Source organism: Neofelis nebulosa, chromosome 15, assembly GCF_028018385.1.
Source record: "Neofelis nebulosa isolate mNeoNeb1 chromosome 15, mNeoNeb1.pri, whole genome shotgun sequence".
In the NCBI taxonomy this organism is placed as follows: domain Eukaryota; kingdom Metazoa; phylum Chordata; class Mammalia; order Carnivora; family Felidae; genus Neofelis; species Neofelis nebulosa.
In genome coordinates this window covers 39,111,862-39,130,801 of record NC_080796.1, presented here as the reverse complement: position 1 = coordinate 39,130,801, position 18,940 = coordinate 39,111,862, and the positions used below count along the sequence as shown (strand labels likewise).

Sequence of the window (18,940 nt, the reverse complement as noted above, 5' to 3'; positions counted from 1 at the left end):
AAAGGATTCCTGGTAGTAAAGGCTGTGGATTATGTTGGAAAAACCTTTTTTTTTTTTCTCATTTGTTAAAACTACTTCCTAAAGTGGTCTTTGGCGACCTTGTTTCTTATAAATGGACTCTGCCCAAAGGTGAGTATTTGGGGGAAAATCTGAAGCAAATTTATGTAGCTGTTTTCTGTGGGCAGTAGGATGGAAAAATAGTAAAACTGAACTGCAGTTTTCTCTGATTTTCTTGGAACTTAAAAGTGGCTGACCTAGTTGCTCATTCAAAATGTTCTCTCTTGGGCTGGAGCATAGGTTTGGGAAGGGATGGTACTTTGGCAATATTTTGAAAGAGTTAGCATGTAAGGATGAGATTTACAGTTTGTGGTCCACATCCGTCTTTGTTTTAAAGAATTCTTCTTCTTTTCACAAGGAGACCTATTTCAAGCATTGCCAACTTTTCAATGTGGTGTATTCCTGGAAACCATATTTTTAAATGTACACCAGAAAGACCCCGTTGTATTCCCCTCTAGGACTAGACAACTAGTATTGGTCATGTTCTTACTATGTATGCAGACACTGTGGAAAGCGTTTTACGTGCATTAAGTTAATCCTCATGAAGTACATGCCCTTATCCTAATTGTACATATGAAAAAACTGAGGCATGGAGAGATGAAGTCACTTGCCTGGGGTCACACAGGTAGTTAAATGGGGATACCAGGATTTATTTGGGCAGTTGGACTTCAAAGCTTGAGTAATTAAACCCCTATAATATGTTGCCTCTCAAACAATGTTAAAACAGTATTGTGGTTTTTTTTTTTTTTTTAAATTTTTTTTTTCAACGTTTTTTATTTATTTTTGGGACAGAGAGAGACAGAGCATGAACGGGGGAGGGGCAGAGAGAGAGGGAGACACAGAATCGGAAACAGGCTCCAGACTCTGAGCCATCAGCCCAGAGCCCGACGCGGGGCTCGAACTCACGGACCGCGAGATAGTGACCTGGCTGAAGTCGGACGCTTAACCGACTGCGCCACCCAGGCGCCCCAGTATTGTGGTTTTAAGTAAGGATTTATCAGCCAGATATGACCAAGAATATGTCATAAAAGCAAAGGCATATTCATTTAGTTATTTACTGTCAGTAATTGTAAAACTTTATAATTGGATAGAACAACATTCTGATTCTCCTAAAATGCGAATGAACATGCCAATCAGATTGACTATACAAAGGTCTCAATATTGTATAAAGCAGGTAAGATATACTTTTTCTGTAAACAGTAAACAATACGTTAGTAAAAATACACTGAGATATTTCAATGTAGAAATCTGGTTTGGACCTTAGAAAGCCGATTGTGGTTTGGTTGGCTCAACTGTCTCAATGAAACACCTGAGAAATGTGTATAAATACTTTCTTTTACCTTCATGTTTGCAGGATGGTGTACGCAGGGTTCCGGGTTGGTGGTTTTCCCAACGGGCTTCTGGCTTCCATAGTGTCTTTTGAAAAGTCGGCTCAATATCTTCTTGTAGGATCCAGTGGTCTGGGTGGCTTTGGCTGAAGGCAGGAAAGTGGCTCCTTCTGGGTGTGTCTGGTGGAGTTCTAGGGTAGGCAGCCGTCACTCTAGGGCTAATGTGGACGGTCCCTCTGAAACCTGTTTGGGTTTCACTAAATCCCCAGGGCAGTGAGAATAGTTTGGTTAATGGATCAGTAAGCATTAGGCATCTATGTAGAACCTTTAATAGCAATACCCATTCACTCACTCTTTTCTCTTTTCCTCTCTGCCCTCTCCCTCTGTGTGTCTCTCACTGTGTCCCTCCCTGTCTGCAGCACAGACCCTGGATCCTGGGGGCTTACGGAATGTGGGCCTCCTGGTGTGTTCTGGGGGCCCAAGGCACGGCCATAATTTTTCTCCACACCCTCATCTCCTTCTGCGTGGCCCAGTTCCAGTCGCAGCTCCTGTCATGGCTCTGTTCTCTCTTCCTGCTCACCACGCTGAGGCTGCAAGATGTGGAGGAAGTTAAGGTAAGTGTCTCTGTTTTACCCTTGAGAAGGAGAAGGCCCCTTTAGAAGTGCTCCCATTGGGTAGATGCCTTTGTTTTCAGCCAAGAGTCAATTGAAGAATCATGGTGGGGGTCCCCCTAGTGACCATATGGGGTTGATGCATGTGAATCCTGGTGTGTTGCCTTCTGGAATCTTGTCTTTTGTGTCTGACCCTGTCTTAGCCCTCTAAGGTTGCCCAGGGCTGACCTTCTACCTCTTTTCCCAGTGTGGGTAGGCATGGGTGGTGCCAGATGTCATAGGAACAGAGGGTAAAGAACAACAGGAAAAGAAAGCAACAGTCTTCTATGCATTTAACAAAAAAATCATCTGTAGAGTGCTCTACAATTTATGGGGAACTTCCACATGCCTCATCTCATGCAGTACCCATGATAGCCCCTGCAACAGATAAGGAAGGTATTTTCCTTGCACAGAAAACCTTGGGAAGTTTTGATATTCTTTCTTTAGTCATTGCGGTACTGAAAGTCTTGTGGTATCGTGGCATCCTTACTCTTCTTGTTCACATGATCATTCATCCATTGGCTTAGGTGATAGCACTTATGCACTGTGGGTCGGCACAGTTGCAGGAAAGATGAGCCAGTGGATGACTTGGTTCCGTGTCTCTTCTAGTAGCTGTGTTTCCTACTCTTGAAACTGGAGGCAGTCATTTAACCTCAGTCTCAATTTCATCATTTTGAAAATGGAAGTAGTATGTGTTCTGTCTTCCACGTGGAGTTTCTCTGAGCCTCTGATAACATGATATATGTTGAGTGATTTTGTAAAAACTGTAGCATTTTGAAAATTCAGTGGCATTTCCTATTACGCTATTTTAATTTTTCTCACCAACAGATTGGGGCGAACACTTTAAGCACATATGTCAAAATCTGGACTTGTGAGAGAAAGTAGGGTAGTGTCTCCATCTTAACAAAAGAGACTTCCCACAATGATTAACTAGGTGATCATTTAAATACATGGGTTTAAAAATAGATCTGCAATAAAAATAATTCACACCTAACTTTTTGGGGACCTGGCAAATGTACAAAACAGACTCCAATCATAATTATCATTTGTGTGGCAATAGTTAGCATCAGTTATGGATGTTGGTAGTGACTAAACATTCCATTTATTATGCAGACTAGAGGTTTGAAAAATACTGCCCAAGGGAAAGAAATGAGCAGAAGCTACTTGCTTTGGGTTTCCATGCTTTTTTATTAAAAAAAATTTTTTTTTAATGTTTATTTTTGAGAGAGAGACACAGACAGAGAACGAGCAGGGGAGGGGCAGAGAGAGAGGGAGACACAGAATCGGAAGCAGGCTCCAGGCTCTGAGCTGTCAGCACAGAGCCTGAGGCGGGGCTCAAACCCATGAACCTGAGCCGATCATGACCTGAGCCAAAGTCGGATGCTTAACTGCTTACCCCACCGAGCCACTCAGGAGCCCCGGGTTTCCATGCTTTTGCACTTGCAGTTCTTCTGGTCTTTCTCAGTGGCTGCTGAAGGCTCAGACGTGCAATAGAAACTCTTCACTGGTTAGTTTTTCTGTGTAAAGTTGTAAAAGTCCTCTCATGGATCGCATTAACTATTCCTTTCTTTGTCCCCCGTTATATCTTGTCTGTATTCCCATAACTTGTTCTTCTCATTAAAAAGGCAATATATATAATGGCAAATATAAAAACATAAAGATTATAAAATGATCCAAATTTTACTCCACCTAGTACTGTTAAGATTCTACTGCATTTGCTTCTTGTCTTTTATTTCATACATCTTTTAGTACATGCTTGTTATGTCTTCTCTCGTGCTGCATTGTAATTATATACTTACATGCCTATCTGCTGTGTGGGAATTTGGACGCCTCGAGGGCAAGGACTATTTTTCTTGACTGTGTTTCTAAAGCTTATTTGGCAAATAGTTCTCAACTACATGTGGAGCCAAATTAACAGAAGAGCAAAAGGAAAAATATGTTGAAGACAGGAATCCCACGTGACATTTATAAGTCTCTCTTTGCCTTCAGTATTGTTGGAAGAACTGTCCAAGTATCCACTGGCTGTAGCTCATCTCCATGTCCCCCACTGGATGAATCTGATGCATATCTGGGCAAACTCTCATCACCGCACACGAGGCCTAACGCTAAGTAGATGAGCGGTGTTAGAGACGCTCTTCCGCCCACTGCTCATTAACTCCTGGTTTCCATTCCCACTGAGATTTACCTGCTGCCCAGTGGTGGAGAAACCCCCTGTATGGTACAGCTGCTCTCTCTGTGGAAGCGGTCTCCTTCCCAGGGGACCGGATGGCATCCCTCCTTGACACTCCAGAGTTGTCCTCTTCTTGTGACTTTGCAGAGAGGGTGGTACCAGACGGAGAACGAGTACTACTTGCTGCAGTTCACGCTGACCGTGCGTTGCCTGTACTACACCAGCTTCAGCCTCGAGTTCTGCTGGCAGGAGACTGAGAACAGCTTCTACTCCTTTCCCTGGCTGGTGGCCTACGTCTTCTATTACCCCGTCTTCCACAACGGGCCCATCCTCAGCTTCCCAGAGTTCATCACCCAGGTAGAGTCCGTGGGGGGACTGGATTGGTACTCCATCCTTGTTGGCCATGGCCATCCATGAGACTCCTGAGGCTTTTCATTCTGGGGTGCCCACAAATTTAAGACACGTTTCTGTTGTGACTTCTTAGGTAACAAATGAAATACTTAGGAGAAATAAGTATTTGAAATACAGATCAGCCTGTCTCTGGGGCATGTTGGCTCTAGGAACCCCCCACCCTGACTCTTCAGTGGGTGCTGGCAACCAGGATTAGTAACTGGGCACAGAAAGGAACTTAGGGGTGGGTATCCACTGCCAGGAAGTCCCAGGGAAAGACAAAAGTGGATTCTGGTGGTGGTACTTGGAAAAGTAGAAAGAGATACTATCTATGCTGTTGGTTGGAAAATATCATGTTCTCCTTTATTGTCACAAACTGCTTATGAAGTAACTGCCATCGCCTGGGAATTGTTCAGGGGGACCTAGATGAGCCAACAGAGTGCAGGTAAAGAGAGTTTCAAGGTAACAGTGTGTTTTGGGTCCAAGTGCCTGTTTCTGTCCAGGACCCAGCTTCCCTACAGCTTTGTCTGAAGCTCCCATCAAGCTACCTATGTCATTCCCACCTCACTTTCCCTCCTACTTAGAAATTTTGTTCTCCTTCTATAGCTAGCCTCATGGAACATGTTCATGAAGTTAATAAAAGTTTAGTAATTGATAATACCTAAAGCCTGTGTTTCTCAAGGGACATTCCTACCTCCTGTCACCAAAACAATCTTGATGGAGGTGAGAATATTAATACATATGTCCACATGTACATGCACATGCAGTACAACTCATGTACACATAAAACACAGCACACGCACACGCACACATGTGCACATACACATGCCTGGAAATGGGCTCAAAGTGCAGGGCCAGCAGCAGTGTTGCATATTTCCAAAGGCGAGCATGTCAGATGCCCCCTGGAAAAATAGCAGGGTTCTTAAAAAAATCTCGTATTCTGTCTTAAAAATCCCCCAAAGTTATTCTTGTACTCAAAAGTGTACTTCTGCATTATAACAACAATGTACAGTTTTAAAATTGCCAGTTAAATTATTTAACTTTTTTTTCTCCATAAGTCTTCAAGTGAAATGGATATTCCAGGCAGATATATGTTTGGCATACGGTTTCTCATACCTCAGTTTGGGTTACATAGGATCATTCTTCTGTCATGAAGTATTTGAAGATTGTGTTTGAAAATTATGTTTAAAATGATTGTGTGAAAGATAGGTGGTTAGTGATGGCAGCTGATCTTCTAGCTCCGTGGTTCCCAAAGTGTGGTCTTTGGATTAGCAGCAGGAGGAACACCTGGGAACTTGTTAGAAATGCAGATTCTTGGGCCCCACCTCAGATCTGATTCAGACATTCTGGGGGTGGGGCCCAGCAATGGGATTTTTTTTTTTTTATTTTTTTTTATTTTTTTTTATTTTTTATTTTTTATTTATTTTTGGGACAGAGAGAGACAGAGCATGAACGGGGGAGGGGCAGAGAGAGAGGGAGACACAGAATCGGAAATAGGCTCCAGGTTCTGAGCCATCAGCCCAGAGCCTGACGCGGGGCTCGAACTCACGGACCGTGAGATCGTGACCTGGCTGAAGTCGGACGCTTAACCGACTGCGCCACCCAGGCGCCCCCCAGCAATGGGATTTAATGGGCCTTCAGGTGATTCTGATGCCTGCTGGTGGTTGAGGGGTTGAACTGTCCTAAGTTCCTCAGTAGAGTTGGGGGCCAGAGGGTGGGGGTGACCAAGTGCAGTGTGGGTTCAGGCCCTCCAGGTTTCGTCCTGTAGGGACTCTGGTTGCATCTCTGTCTTACCCCTCTTTTTTCATTCCTTTCAAAATGGTAGCGCTTGCTAAAACCAGGAAACTCAGAAGGCAAATTGAAACATTTCTGTACGATCTGGGAAGATGTATAGGAAAGTCAGTGTAGAAATGGCAAAATGTTTAGTAAGCTGCAGGACAAGTAAAAGCAGCCGAGAGGTTTCTGCAGTTACAGAAGGTCTTATGGGGTACTTACCTTCTTTGAGAGAAATGTGTCTCAAAGGGGAGCAATTAACCAGGAAGCTAAAGCTAGTAGTGAAAGAATTCTTTCAGGGGGGCCAAGAAGGAAGGGGCTGCACTCCCCAAGAAGGGAGGAGGAAAGCCAACTGGAAGACCTTGTAAGCGACGTTTGTGTGAGTGAATGAATAAATGTCACCTAAAATGATAATACTGACTGACAGTCATGGTTCTTAGGTGGTCAGGTCAGCGAGAGCTAGAGAATGAGGCTGTGCCACCAGGGGGCAGCGGAGCCCCATTGTGGAAACCAACTGGAAGGGCAAACTCTGGTTGGTAAAATGACAGTATTAGGCACACCCTGGGGAGAATGTATCTTTCACCCAGTTTGTTTGTGTGTAAATTGCATACACAAGATGAGGGAAGCATAGAAGAGGCGTCCTCTGTGAGGTAAGGCATGTGAAATTTGCACACTGATCGTGAGCAGATAAAAATCTGCCTGTTGAGAGGCTGCAGGGCCTTGACTTGAAGGCCCTCTCAGATGGCATTTGCAGTTTCAGGAACATATGCCCTGTTTATTTTTCTTCTGTGGCTGGGGGCAGGTTAACAAGCAGAGGCACTTTCACACAAGGCTTGTTTATTCACTTAGCTCAGAGCCTGGGGTCCCCACATCTTTCCCTGAGCAGGTGGAATTGTGCAGTGGGGGAGCTGGTGTGGGGCAGGGCAGTGAGTCTGAGTGTGGTAGGGCCAGGGGGCTTTTCCTTGCTGAGGGCTGTGCTCCCCCTGCCTCCAGGGGAGCATGGTGGTTAAGAGCAAAGACCCTGGAGCCCAACCCTACTGTTACAGGGTTTGAATTCCTGCTTCTCTTTGGCTAGAGAGCATTTGGTGAATTGCTTACCTTGTTTGTGACTCAGTTTCCTTATCAGTGAAATAGGAAGAATAATAGTATCTCCCTCATAGGATTGTTCTCAGGATCACATGATTTTGTATAGGTAACATGGCTTAATGTGTAAACACTATGAAGTATTAATGATTACTGTTATTGTTGTCATTAGCCAAAAGTGTGTGACAATTCTGGGGTAGGTTGTTGGAGGAGGCCTTGGAGAGGATGTGATTGCTGGTTGACCCGCAAGCTGAACCTAGGCAGTCAGAGCTCCTCACCCCTTCCCCTGTCCTTAGAATGTACAATTGGCCTACCATTCCCCACTAGGAGCTGTTTCTGGGACATAGACTTGAGAATAGGGTGTCATCGAGACCCTCTGGACTGAATATGTGACTGAACCTAGTTAAGGCCTCTGTATAAACTTTTAAGATTTGGTAGGCAGGTGTGGAGTTCTTGCAGCCACCCCAGCCCAGCCTTGTATAGAAGTTCCTCTGCTTATTACACTGGCCACCTACCAATCTGGAGTGGCCTGCCTCTTTCTTCTGTCTCTCCATGCCCTCTGTGTGTAGGGGCCAGTTTTAGATTCTACCCCAGGAAGCTCCCAAGGTTGTGAACTAATACAGTTCAGGCCAGAACCAAGACTCTGGATGACCTGTCACGTAGGTGGGCACAGCAGTGAGGGATTCTGGGCAGTGGCCATTCTTGGCCTTAGAAGAGGCCAGTTGTATTGACTCTGTCTCTTCGGGAGAGAGGATGTAGGCGGTTGCCGCATGTACCGGGGTGGGCCCAGCCCTTGAGTGGCTGGGGCCTGTGAGAGCTGGGCAGGCGGGCAATGTCACAGACATGCTGCTCGGGGTTTGGGGCAGGCTCTGGCTCTAGAGGCCACCTGTTATAACACACACTGAGCACTTGCTCTCAGCCAGGCCTGGCATGTGCCAGCTTCTTCATCACCAAGGCCACAGGCAGAGAGAGATACTGTCGTTACCACTACTTTATAGATGGTAACACGGAAACAAAGAGAGGCTAAGAGAATGCAGATTGGGGTGGAAGGAGTACAGACGTGAGCCTTGCTGCCAGCTGGGCAGCCAGTCCCGCAGGAGTTAGAGGATGCCGTGTGGCCCGGTGGACATCTGGGTCTGGAGGTCCTCGTCCTGTGGCAGCTGCACCAGCTGTAGGTACATCTGTTGTGACAGAGACCCCTGAAAACCCCTGGCCTGATCTGGATGCCTGGGGAGGGGCAGGGCAGGGCTGATGACAGAATGCTTTGTTGGGAGTACGGGTGCAGTCTGTGACCATGGACTAGAGAGATGCTCCTCCATTACAAAGGAATAAGACACCTGGCTACAGTGCCCTTGACCCAAGGGTAGAGGTTGGAGCAGATTTGGCACAGTCGAACATTGGCTCCAGGGAAGGCTTTTGTTTGGTGCTCTTAAACATATGTATTATTAGTGTGTGAAGGAAGAGAACCTTTCATCTTTGAGAACTGTCATCTTTAATCATTAGACTATCTTTGAAAGGCTTCAATATTCCTTTTTATGCAATTTGCATGAAATGAGGTTTTAAAATATAACATGTTTTAAAATGCATTTGGCAGATGAGTTAATGTGTATTTTTTAGTGGAGTCTTAACTAAAAATTCCCATTGATAGTGGTTTCCAATGGTCTTACGGTTGGCACCCCCCGAGGTTTGAGATCTCTGAAATGAAATGCTCGCACACAGGCAAGAGAGCAGCCCTGCTCATTAGGGGAGCTGTGTATGGCATGTCTTTTATTCCTGCTGGATCGGCAAGGGACAAATGCTGAATTTTTTTAAAAGGGAGTCAACTAGATTGAAGTTACAAATGGACTGCAATCATAGGACTCTAAAGAAAGATGAATAACTTTTCTTAAGTACAAGCGAATAGAAGGAAACTGGATTGTTTTCCTTCTCCTGTATTCACTTGTATCATTAAGGAATTGACATTTCTGTTACTCGGAATGAGGAGGCATCTGGCATCAAAAAGGGGGCATTGCGGAGAAGAGTCCAGCCCTTCTGGTCCAGTGGTGACACGTAATTATACCTTATTAAACCGGGTAGAGAAGTTTTGCCCTGAAGAGAATAGGTAAGCCATTATTGGGAAGCCAATCAGCCACAAAATGCACCTCATGTTTCTCCTTAATTATAGATATTTGTGTCATTTTAGACTGCACATTGTTTGGGGAAGCGAAGGCAGTCCTCTGAACTGACCTTGAACGGTGATTGCCTGGAGCTAAGAGGTGATTAGGTAGACATGTTTTCCTGACTGCCTGGCTGGTGGGGGTGGGGGGCTCTGTGGGATGGGGCTGCATCCCTAGTGATGCTCTGAGACCTCAGGTGCGGGGCTGGTCTTCAGGGGACCTGTGCTAGGGTAGGCTTGCGCTTAGGGGCCTACAGACCACGTGCAGAGAGCTGCTTTTTTAGAATCTGGGGACATTTGGTTGTTTGAAGATTGTATTCTGTCAACAATGCTTTTGAGGCCATTATCACATTCAGCCGGGGACTTGCTTCCCTCCAAGAGTGTGGCACCAAGAAAGGCCCACCTGTGCTCTGGAATGGTGTAGGTGCCTCTTCCTGTCTTAGCTCTGCTGATTGCCTTGGGTTGAACTCTTCTTCCAGCCTCCACAGACCAATGGACACTATGTTCATAATTGTTTCCTCAATTGCTGATGGTAATTAGATCAAAATGAATTTGCTTTAGAGAGCTGGAAAAGAATGAACAAAGAGGAACTCAGTACATAGGTACTGAGCAACAAGCAAGGTGGGAAGTTGAGAAATCAACAAGCAAGGTGGGAAGTTGAGAAATAAACATGGGTCTAGTGTAGGAGAGAGAGAGAGAGAATACTTACCCATAGAGGATTTGGGGCTGCCCAGGGGAGATCCTGAAGCTAGATGGTTTTTAGAAAGGTGAAGAAGTAGAGGACCTTGCCTCTACTTTGGTCATAAGCAGAGAGGACCAAAGTCTTCACAATATCGTGAAGTTCCGTTACTTTTCCCCTCGATAATAAAAATAACCAATTGTTAAAAGCAACCCAAAAATCCTACCAAAAAGAGTACAGTCACTGTCGCCATTTTGGTATGTATCTTTCCAGTCTTTCATTATTTATACACATTGAAAAAAATAGTTTAACGGCTACATAATATATTGAGGTACACTCATGCATTTTACCAACCTCCTACTCTTGGACATTTGAGTTCTTTCCTTTTCTTCTCAATTCAATAATGTAGACATGAATGATTGGGCAGGTAGGTGTTTCTGCATTGGAGTTTTATCCATCCATTGGCCTACAGATCCATTGCGGTAGACTTCATACAGTCTTGGAGAGCATGCACACTTATGGTATGCATTCAAATGAAAACCACCCTCAGTTTATGCCTGGTAAGGGATGTGCATTGGGTCACATAGTTCAGCTGTGGTTGCATTCGGCTGTGATCTGTATGGGTCTGCAAAGCCCTCATATGCCCAGTGTTCCTTCCTGGAAAACTCTTCCCAGGTGACCTGGTAGATCCCTCCCAGCAGTTACTGTTGGTTCTAACAAGGGAGGTTGGAATGGCTCGGCAAAATACCTTTCTAAGGCCATCTGTGGACAGGTAATGGAAAAAGGAAATTCCTGTTGGTTTGATCAATTTACATGGAAAATATTACACCAATGAGCTTTCCTTGGTGCAGCTACCCAAGCAGATGGTGTAAGGGAGCACACCATTCGTGCAGGTTATTGTAATGCCCCTGAGCCAGCCAGAATGTCTTCAGCTGGCTTCTTGCTGTGGGAGGACAGTTTGCGGAAGTGGTAGAATGCATTGTCAAAGTGGAATAAAAATACCCGCCCTGGTGTGCAGGTTCCCCCTCCTCTCTGAGGGCACTGCCTCTCACTCCTCCTGACTGTAGCGGGACTCCTTGTGCCTTTGATGTTCAAGGAGCCTGGAAGCCAAAGAGGCCCTAGGAATGGGCCTTACCTGTTTGTGTGGTGTCTTGAGCCCAAACTGTCAAAAGCTAAATCAAGCCCATTTCTTCTGCCAGCGAATGTTTGCAGATTCTACTTCATCATTTATGCATTAAATTCACCTCTGTATTACATAGCAGGCTTCAGTCTAATAAAATCTTGGCAGAGCAAGATCCAGAAATTAACCTGCTCTCTCTTGTTTTTGTACGTTTGTCTAGTGGTGTAAGTCTGAAATTGATGGACTTCACGCAAATTTTACAAGATGCTTCTGCCTTTCAGCATCTATTATGTATTTTAAACTATTGGGCATCCCTAAGCAGCAGGCAATGGGGCAAGCAAGACCCAGAGCCTGGCTACTTTGACTCAATATGTCCACGCATACTGAGTGAGCTCAGTAGTTTGTCGGTGACTCTGAACAATAAGAACTTCTTTCTCTTACCTTTGGTGTTTGGCTCTGAACTGTGTCCTAATTCTGCCCTGTAGCCAGTAGTCTGGGACGCAATGAGGGAAGAATGTGAAGAAAGGCAGTAGGAGGCACATCACTTATCAGATACTACCAATTATCCAGTGCTTTTTATATGCCAGGTGTTATACTCAGTACCTCTTCTGTGTTACCATATTTAGTCATGACAATTTTTTTTTTTTCACTTTATATATGAGGGAAACAAGCCTCAGGGAGATTAAGTAACCTGCTCAGGATCACACAGCCATGTGGTTTGGGCTAGAATTGGGTCCCAGTTCTGACTGTAAAGTCCATGTTCTTAAGTGTTACACTGCACTGCCTGCCGAGCCAGGGATTTGTCCCATGTAGTGTCCCTGTTTGCGTTTATTCTGCCTGTTTCAAAAACAACTTCAGGTAAGACGACACACCCACATCTCATTTTCTCCTTGTTGCCAGGTTCTGTGTCTCATTTTCCCTTTCTCTTACCAGTCCTGTGCCCCTTCCTGACTTGGCCTTACTTGTACCAGCCTTACATGTGGGTGGGTGATGGATGAAGACAGGCCGGTGACACCTGGGCCCAAAGAGACTCCAGAGTCCTGAGGAAGAGAGACTATATCAGATCTTGCCCTCCACCCTGGCTTTTTGCAGGGCTGTTGCCAGGGATGGAGGGATGCAGAGCCCATCTTGGTTCTTGGCTAGCTTGTTGGCCCCACCCTGTTCTTACTCTGGGACAGAGTTTTCGGTCTTGGGCATGACTTTTTCACCTAAGAACAATGAATAACTAAACCAATCCTCTTTTAGTAGATATATGAATAACATTTGTGAGAAGTATGCTAGAAACATTGTCTAGGGGACTATTTGAAAGATGCAAACAATCCACACGCAATCTAATGACTTCTTTTGTTTTTACTTTAGATGCAGCAGCAAGAGTACTGCTCCCTGAAGTCCAGCCTTTCGGCCTTTGCCCTGGGGCTGGGTCGCCTCCTCTGCTATTGGTGGCTGGCAGAGCTGATGGTTCACCTCATGTACATGCACGCCATCTACAGCAGCGCCCCTCTCCTGAGGGCTGTCTCTTGTTGGACCTTAGGTAATTGTGGAAATGACTGTCGGGAGAACGAGCATCAAGAGTCAGCTTCAGAGTGAAGCTGGACCGGGGGCAGACGGGGTGTAGTTGCCTTGAGCAAACGCTCTTTTTTTTTTTTTTTTTTGGTTTTTCAACCTTGTTCCTCTTGTGGCCAAGACGATGCATGTGTGGAGTGGCTGGTGGATGTGAGGGCCAGGCTTTTTGGTCTGGGAGCCGAGGATGGTAGGGATCCCTTTTCATCATGGAATCCTGCTAAGCTTGGCTGGGTCTGCATCTTCGTGGTGTGGCCAGCACTGGACTTAACAGTGCGTAAGAGATGCGGGGGGTGCAGGGGCAGCCTTTGAGTCCCTGCAAAGAGGGAATGCTCCAAGACTGAGTCGTCCTGTGGTATTCTTTGTGGTTCTTGTGTATGATAATAAAGAAACGAATATGAGCTTTAGAATCAGACAGACATGGGTGTGAATCTCAGCTCCATGAACCACTAGTGGGCAGCCTTTGGCAGCTTACTAAACCTCTCCATAGCTTCATCTTAGGAGATGAGCAGACTTGCTTTTGCAGGTTTTTCTTCCCCTTACGTTGATTTATTTTTGAGAGAGAGAGAGAGAGAGAGAGAGCGAGAGCGAGAGAGTATGTGCATGAGTAGGGGAGGGGCAGAGAGAGAGGAAACAAAGAATCCCAAGCAGGCTCCACACTGTCAGTGCAGAGCCTGATGTGGGTCTCGATCTCACAAGAGAGATCATGACCTGATCCGAAGTCAAGAATCAGACGCTTAACTGGCTGAGTCACCCAGGTGCCCCTGCAGGGTTGTTTTGAGGATTAAATAGAGCCATGCAGGTGAAGGGCTTAGCTCATAGTGTCTGGTAGGTAGAATGAATGGTGTGTGCCCATGTATGTCCCTCTATTGCCCCACCCCTTTTTTTTGTCTATGCAAGTAGGTGGAATGGAAGTGATTTCCTAAGCAGGGCACAATTTCTAGTATAGGACTTGTCTGTGGAGAAACCATTGTTCTTTAGTTCTCTGGTCAAAACAGCAGAGACCATGCCCCTTTCTGAACAAAATCTCATTTCCTTGTTTGCTCTCCTTTTAAGAACTCCTGTGGTAGCTGAATTCAGCCCTGTGGTCTGACCTCTAGCCTGTAGCTCCAATGGGAAATGTGTGATCTTCCAGCCAGATTAAGCCGCTCCCCACGGAGGGCAAGAGTACAAACCTGATGCCTTATCTCTTTGGTGATTTATAGATTTTTTATTAAAAAGTCTTGATTGTCCTTGGTATCACACGGGCTTAATAAGAATGTTTTCAAGGGAGATATGTTTTAGGGTTGGAAAAATACTGAGTTGTTTTAATTACAGTTTCTTTATTTCCCTCAAACATATCTTTTTTTATAGTTGGAGGGTAACTAATGTAAAGTTTTAATGATCTGCTTAGACAAACAGAATAGGATTAAATGTTGACATGCTAAATCAGATCCCAGTTGTACTGCATCCAAATTAAGACACTACCAGTTTGGGTGATTCTAACTGGGAATAACAGAAAGCACAACTCAAAATGGGGTTTAAACAAGGAAAAGCTGTTATCTCGATGGTCAGCACCAGGGGCGGTAAATCCAGGGACTCTGAAAAGTCATCACTGATTCATTTGGGGATCTGTCACTCGGCTTAAGAACTAACCAGATTCCTAGAAGCCCTTTGTTTACATCTGCAACCCATCACCTTCTGTCACCCTCTCCTGAGTTTTGGTTGTGTCATTCATTCCCACCCCCCATTTTTTTTTTTTTTAACTGAAAAACAGAGACTTTATTTTTAGAGCAGTTTTAGGTTTATAGAAAAATGGAGAGGAAAGTACGGAGATGTCCCATGCATTCCCTGGCCCTTACACGTGCACTGCCTCCACGACTACCAACGTCTCCACTGGGGCAGTGTGTTTGTTACAGCTGATGGACCTACATCCATGCATCATTATCACCTGAAAACTATCATTTATATTAGGATTAACTCTTGGAGTTTGTGGTACAGTTTCTGGGTTTTGACAGATGTATAATGACATGTATCCACCACTGTAAGGTCACAGAGTAGTTTCACAGCCCTGAAAATCCTTGGTGTTCTTTCTTCTCATCCCTTCCTCCCTTCTAACCCCCAGAAACCACTGATCTTTTTATCATCTCCATAGTTTTGCCTTTTTCAGAATGTCGTGTAATTGGAAACATACAGTATGGAGCTTTTTCAGATTGACATCTTTCACTTAGAACTATTATGCATTTAAGGTTCCTTCATGTCTTTTCATGGCATGATAGCTCATTTATTTTTAGTGCTGAATAATCCATTGTCTAGATGTACCACAGTTTGCCCACTGAAAGACCTCTTAGTTGCTTCTAAGTTTTATAATTAGGAGTAAGTGTGCTACAAACATTCGTGTGCATGTTTTTGTGGGGATACAAGTTTTAAACTCCTTTGGATAGAGACTAAGGAGTGCAATTGCTGAATTGGATGGTAAAGAGTGTATTCAGTTTTGTAAAAAACTGCCAAACTGTTTTCCAGAGTGGCTGTATCATTTTGCATTGTCACCAGCAATGAATGAGTTCCTATTACTCTGCGTTCTTGTCAGCATTTGGTGTTGTCAGTGGTTTGTATTTTGGCTACTCTAATAGCTATAGAGTAGTATTTCACTCGTTTTAATTTGCAGTTCTCCAGTGACATTTGACATAGAGCATCTTTTTCCCCATCAACAACATATCCTTTCATGATGTCTGTTAAGGTCTTTTGCCTTTTTTTAAATGGATTTTCTTTTTTTTTTTTATTGTTGATTTTTAATGGTTCTTCGTGTACTTTAGATAACAGTCCTTTATCAGACAGATGTTTTGCAAATATTTTCTCCTAGTCTGTGGCTTGTCTTCTCATTCTATTGGCAGTATCTTTCACAGAACAATAGTTAAAAAATTCAGTAAGTTCAGCTTATCAACTCTTTCTGTCATGGATTATGCCCTTAGTGTTGTATCTAAGAAGTCATTGCCACATCCAAGGTCATCTAGATTTTCTCCTATGGTATCTTCCCGGAGTTTTATAGTTTTGCACTTTACAGTTAGATCTATGCTCCATTTTCAGTTAATTTTTGTGAAGGGTGAAATCTGTGTTTACATTTTTTTTTTCCATGTGGATGTTCCAGTACCATTTATTTATTTATTTATTTATTTGTTTATGTAGTTTTCTTTATTTTTGAGAGGCAGAGAGAGACGACAGAGCGCGTGTGGGGGAGGGTAAGAGAGAGACGGACATACAGAATCTGAAGCAGGCTCCAGGCTCTGAGCTGTCAGCCCAGAGCCCGATGCGGGACCTGAACTCACCGTGAGATCATGACCTGAGCTGAAGTCGGACGCTCAACTGACTGAGCCATCCAGGTGCCCTCCAGTACCATTTATTGAGACTAACTTTGCTCCCATTGTATTGCCTTTGCTCCTTTGTTAAAGGTTGATTGCGTGTATTTATGGGGGTCTCCTCGGTTTTATTGATCTTTTTGTTCTTTTGCGGGTGTCACACTGTCCTGATTACTGTAGCTTTACAGTAAGTCTTGAAGTCAGATAGTGTCAGTCCTCTTTCAATATTGTGTTAGCTATTCTGTGTCTTTTATCTCTCCATACAAACTTTAGAATCTGTTGATATCCACAAAATAACTTGATGGGATTTTGCCTTGAATAGATCAATTAGGGAAAAACTGGTATCTTGACAATATTGAATCAATGAGCATGGGATACCTCTCCATTTAATTAGTTCTTTTTTGATTTGTGTAACATGTTTTATAGTTTTCCTTTTATATAACTTGTACATATTTTGTTAAATTATACCTAAATATTTTTTGTGCTAATGTATATGGTATTTTTAATTTCAAATTCCATGTGTTCATTGCTGGTATCTAGGGAAGCGGTTGACTTTGGTATATTAACCTTGTATACTGAAGCCTTGCTACTATTGCTTATTTGTTCCAAGAGGTTTTATTGTTGTTGTTGACTCTTTGGAATTTTCTACGTAGACAATCATGTAACCTCCTTCCCAAAATATATGCTTTTTATTTCATTTCTTCTCTTACTGCATTAGCTGGGACTTCCAGTATGATGTTGAAAAGGAGTGATCAGAGGGGACATGCTTGCCTTTTTCCTGATCTTAATGGGGAAGCTTCTGGTTTTTCACCATTAAGTATGATGTTACCTGTAGGTTTTTTGCAGATGCTTTTTATTGAGTTGATTAAATTCCCCTCTATTCCTAGTTTGCTGAGAGGTTTTATCATGAATGGGTGTTGGACTTTGTCATATGCTTCCCCCCCCCCATCCCCGCCTCCCGGTCTGTTGATGTGATGGATTATATTAATCAGTTTTCAGACATTGAACCAGCCTTGCATAGTTGGGATAAATCTCACTTGTCATGGTGTATAATTGTTTTTATACATTATTGGATTTGGTTTGCTAATTCTTTTTATTACAATATTATTGACTATATTCCCTATCATATAGTTTACCTGTGACTTATTTAGTAACTGAAATTTTGTACCTCTTGATCCTCTGATTTGCTAATATGTTGAGGATTTGTGCATCTGTGTTCATGAAGACATACTGGTCTGTAGTTTTCTTGTAATGTCTTTGTCTGAGTTTGGTATTAGGGTAATGCTGGCCTCCTAGAATGAGTTAAGAAGTATTCCCTCAAATTCTGTCTTCTGGAAGAGATTGTAGTATTGGTATACTTTCTTCCTTAAATGTTTTTTGTCTTGGAAGGTTATTAATTATTGATTCAATTAAAAAAAAATTTTTTTTTAACGTTTATTTATTTTTGAGACAGAGAGAGACAGAGCATGAATGGGGGAGGGTCAGAGAGAGGGAGACACAGAATCCGAAACAGGCTCCGGGCTCTGAGCTGTCAGCACAGGGGCCTGATGCGGCGCTCAACTGACTGAGCCACCCAGGCGCCCCTCAATTTTTTAAATAGATATAAGCCTATTCTGTTTCTTTGTGAGTTGGCAGATTGTATCTTTTAAGGAATTGGTTCTTTTTATATAAGTTATTGAATTTATGGGCATAGAGTTATTCATAATATTCTGTTATTATCCTTTTCATGTTCCTGGACTCTGTAGTGATATCTTCACTTTTATTCTCGTATTAGTAATGTATGTCTTCTCTCCTTTTTTTCTTAACCTAGCTAGCAACTTACTGATTTTATCGATCAAAGAACCAGCTTTTGGTTTTGTTGACATTTTTGTATTAATTTCCTATTTTTAATTTCATTGATGTCTGCTCTAATTTTTATTCTTTCTTCTGCTTACTTTGTATTTCATTTGCTCTTCTTTTTCTAGTTTCCTAAGATGGACACTTAAATTATTGATTATAGATCTTCTCTTCTAACGTATACATTTAATGTTATAAATTTCTCTCTAAGCACTGTTTGCTGCATCCCATAAATTTTGATAAATTGTATTTTCATTTTTGTTTAGTTCAAAATATGTTTTAATTTTCTCGAGATTTCTTCTGTGAACCATGTGTTATTTATAAGTGAGTTCAATCTCCAAGTATTTTCCCCAGCTATCACTAGTATTGATTTCTAGTTTAATTCCATTATAGTCTAAGAAAAGATATTGTATGATTTCTATTCTTTTAAATTTATTTAGGTGTGTTTTATAGCCCAGCATATGATCTGTCCTGGTGAATGTTCCATGTGAGCTTGAGAAGAATGTGTATTCTGTTGTTGGATGAAGTATCTATAGATGTCAATTCTGTCCAGTTGACTGATGGTACTGTTCAACTATGTCTTCACTGATTTTCTGCCTGCTGGATCTGCCCATTTTTTTTTTAATTAAAAAAATGAAAAAAAATTTTTTTTAGTGTTTATTTTTGAGAGAGAGCAAGCGAGCGAGCAGGGGAGAGGCAGAGAGAGAGACACACACAGAATCTGAAGTAGGCTCCAGGCTCCAAGGCATTAGCACAGAGCCCAACATGGGGCTCAAACTCACAAACCGGAAGATCATGACCAGA

General features: G+C 43.2%; 1 protein-coding gene across 7 annotated transcripts in view; it reads left to right on the top strand.

The window, feature by feature from the left end:
• The window catches only part of HHAT (hedgehog acyltransferase), a 326,701-nt gene that overhangs the window by 77,558 nt on the left and 230,203 nt on the right, over positions 1-18,940 (top strand). For all 7 annotated transcript variants that reach the window (XM_058701854.1, XM_058701853.1, XM_058701849.1 and 4 more), the window contains 3 exons: positions 1,805-1,999; positions 4,353-4,562; positions 12,765-12,936. In XM_058701854.1, coding sequence (XP_058557837.1) covers positions 1,805-1,999; positions 4,353-4,562; positions 12,765-12,936 — 577 coding nt within the window. The remainder of the gene's footprint in view (positions 1-1,804; positions 2,000-4,352; positions 4,563-12,764; positions 12,937-18,940) is intronic.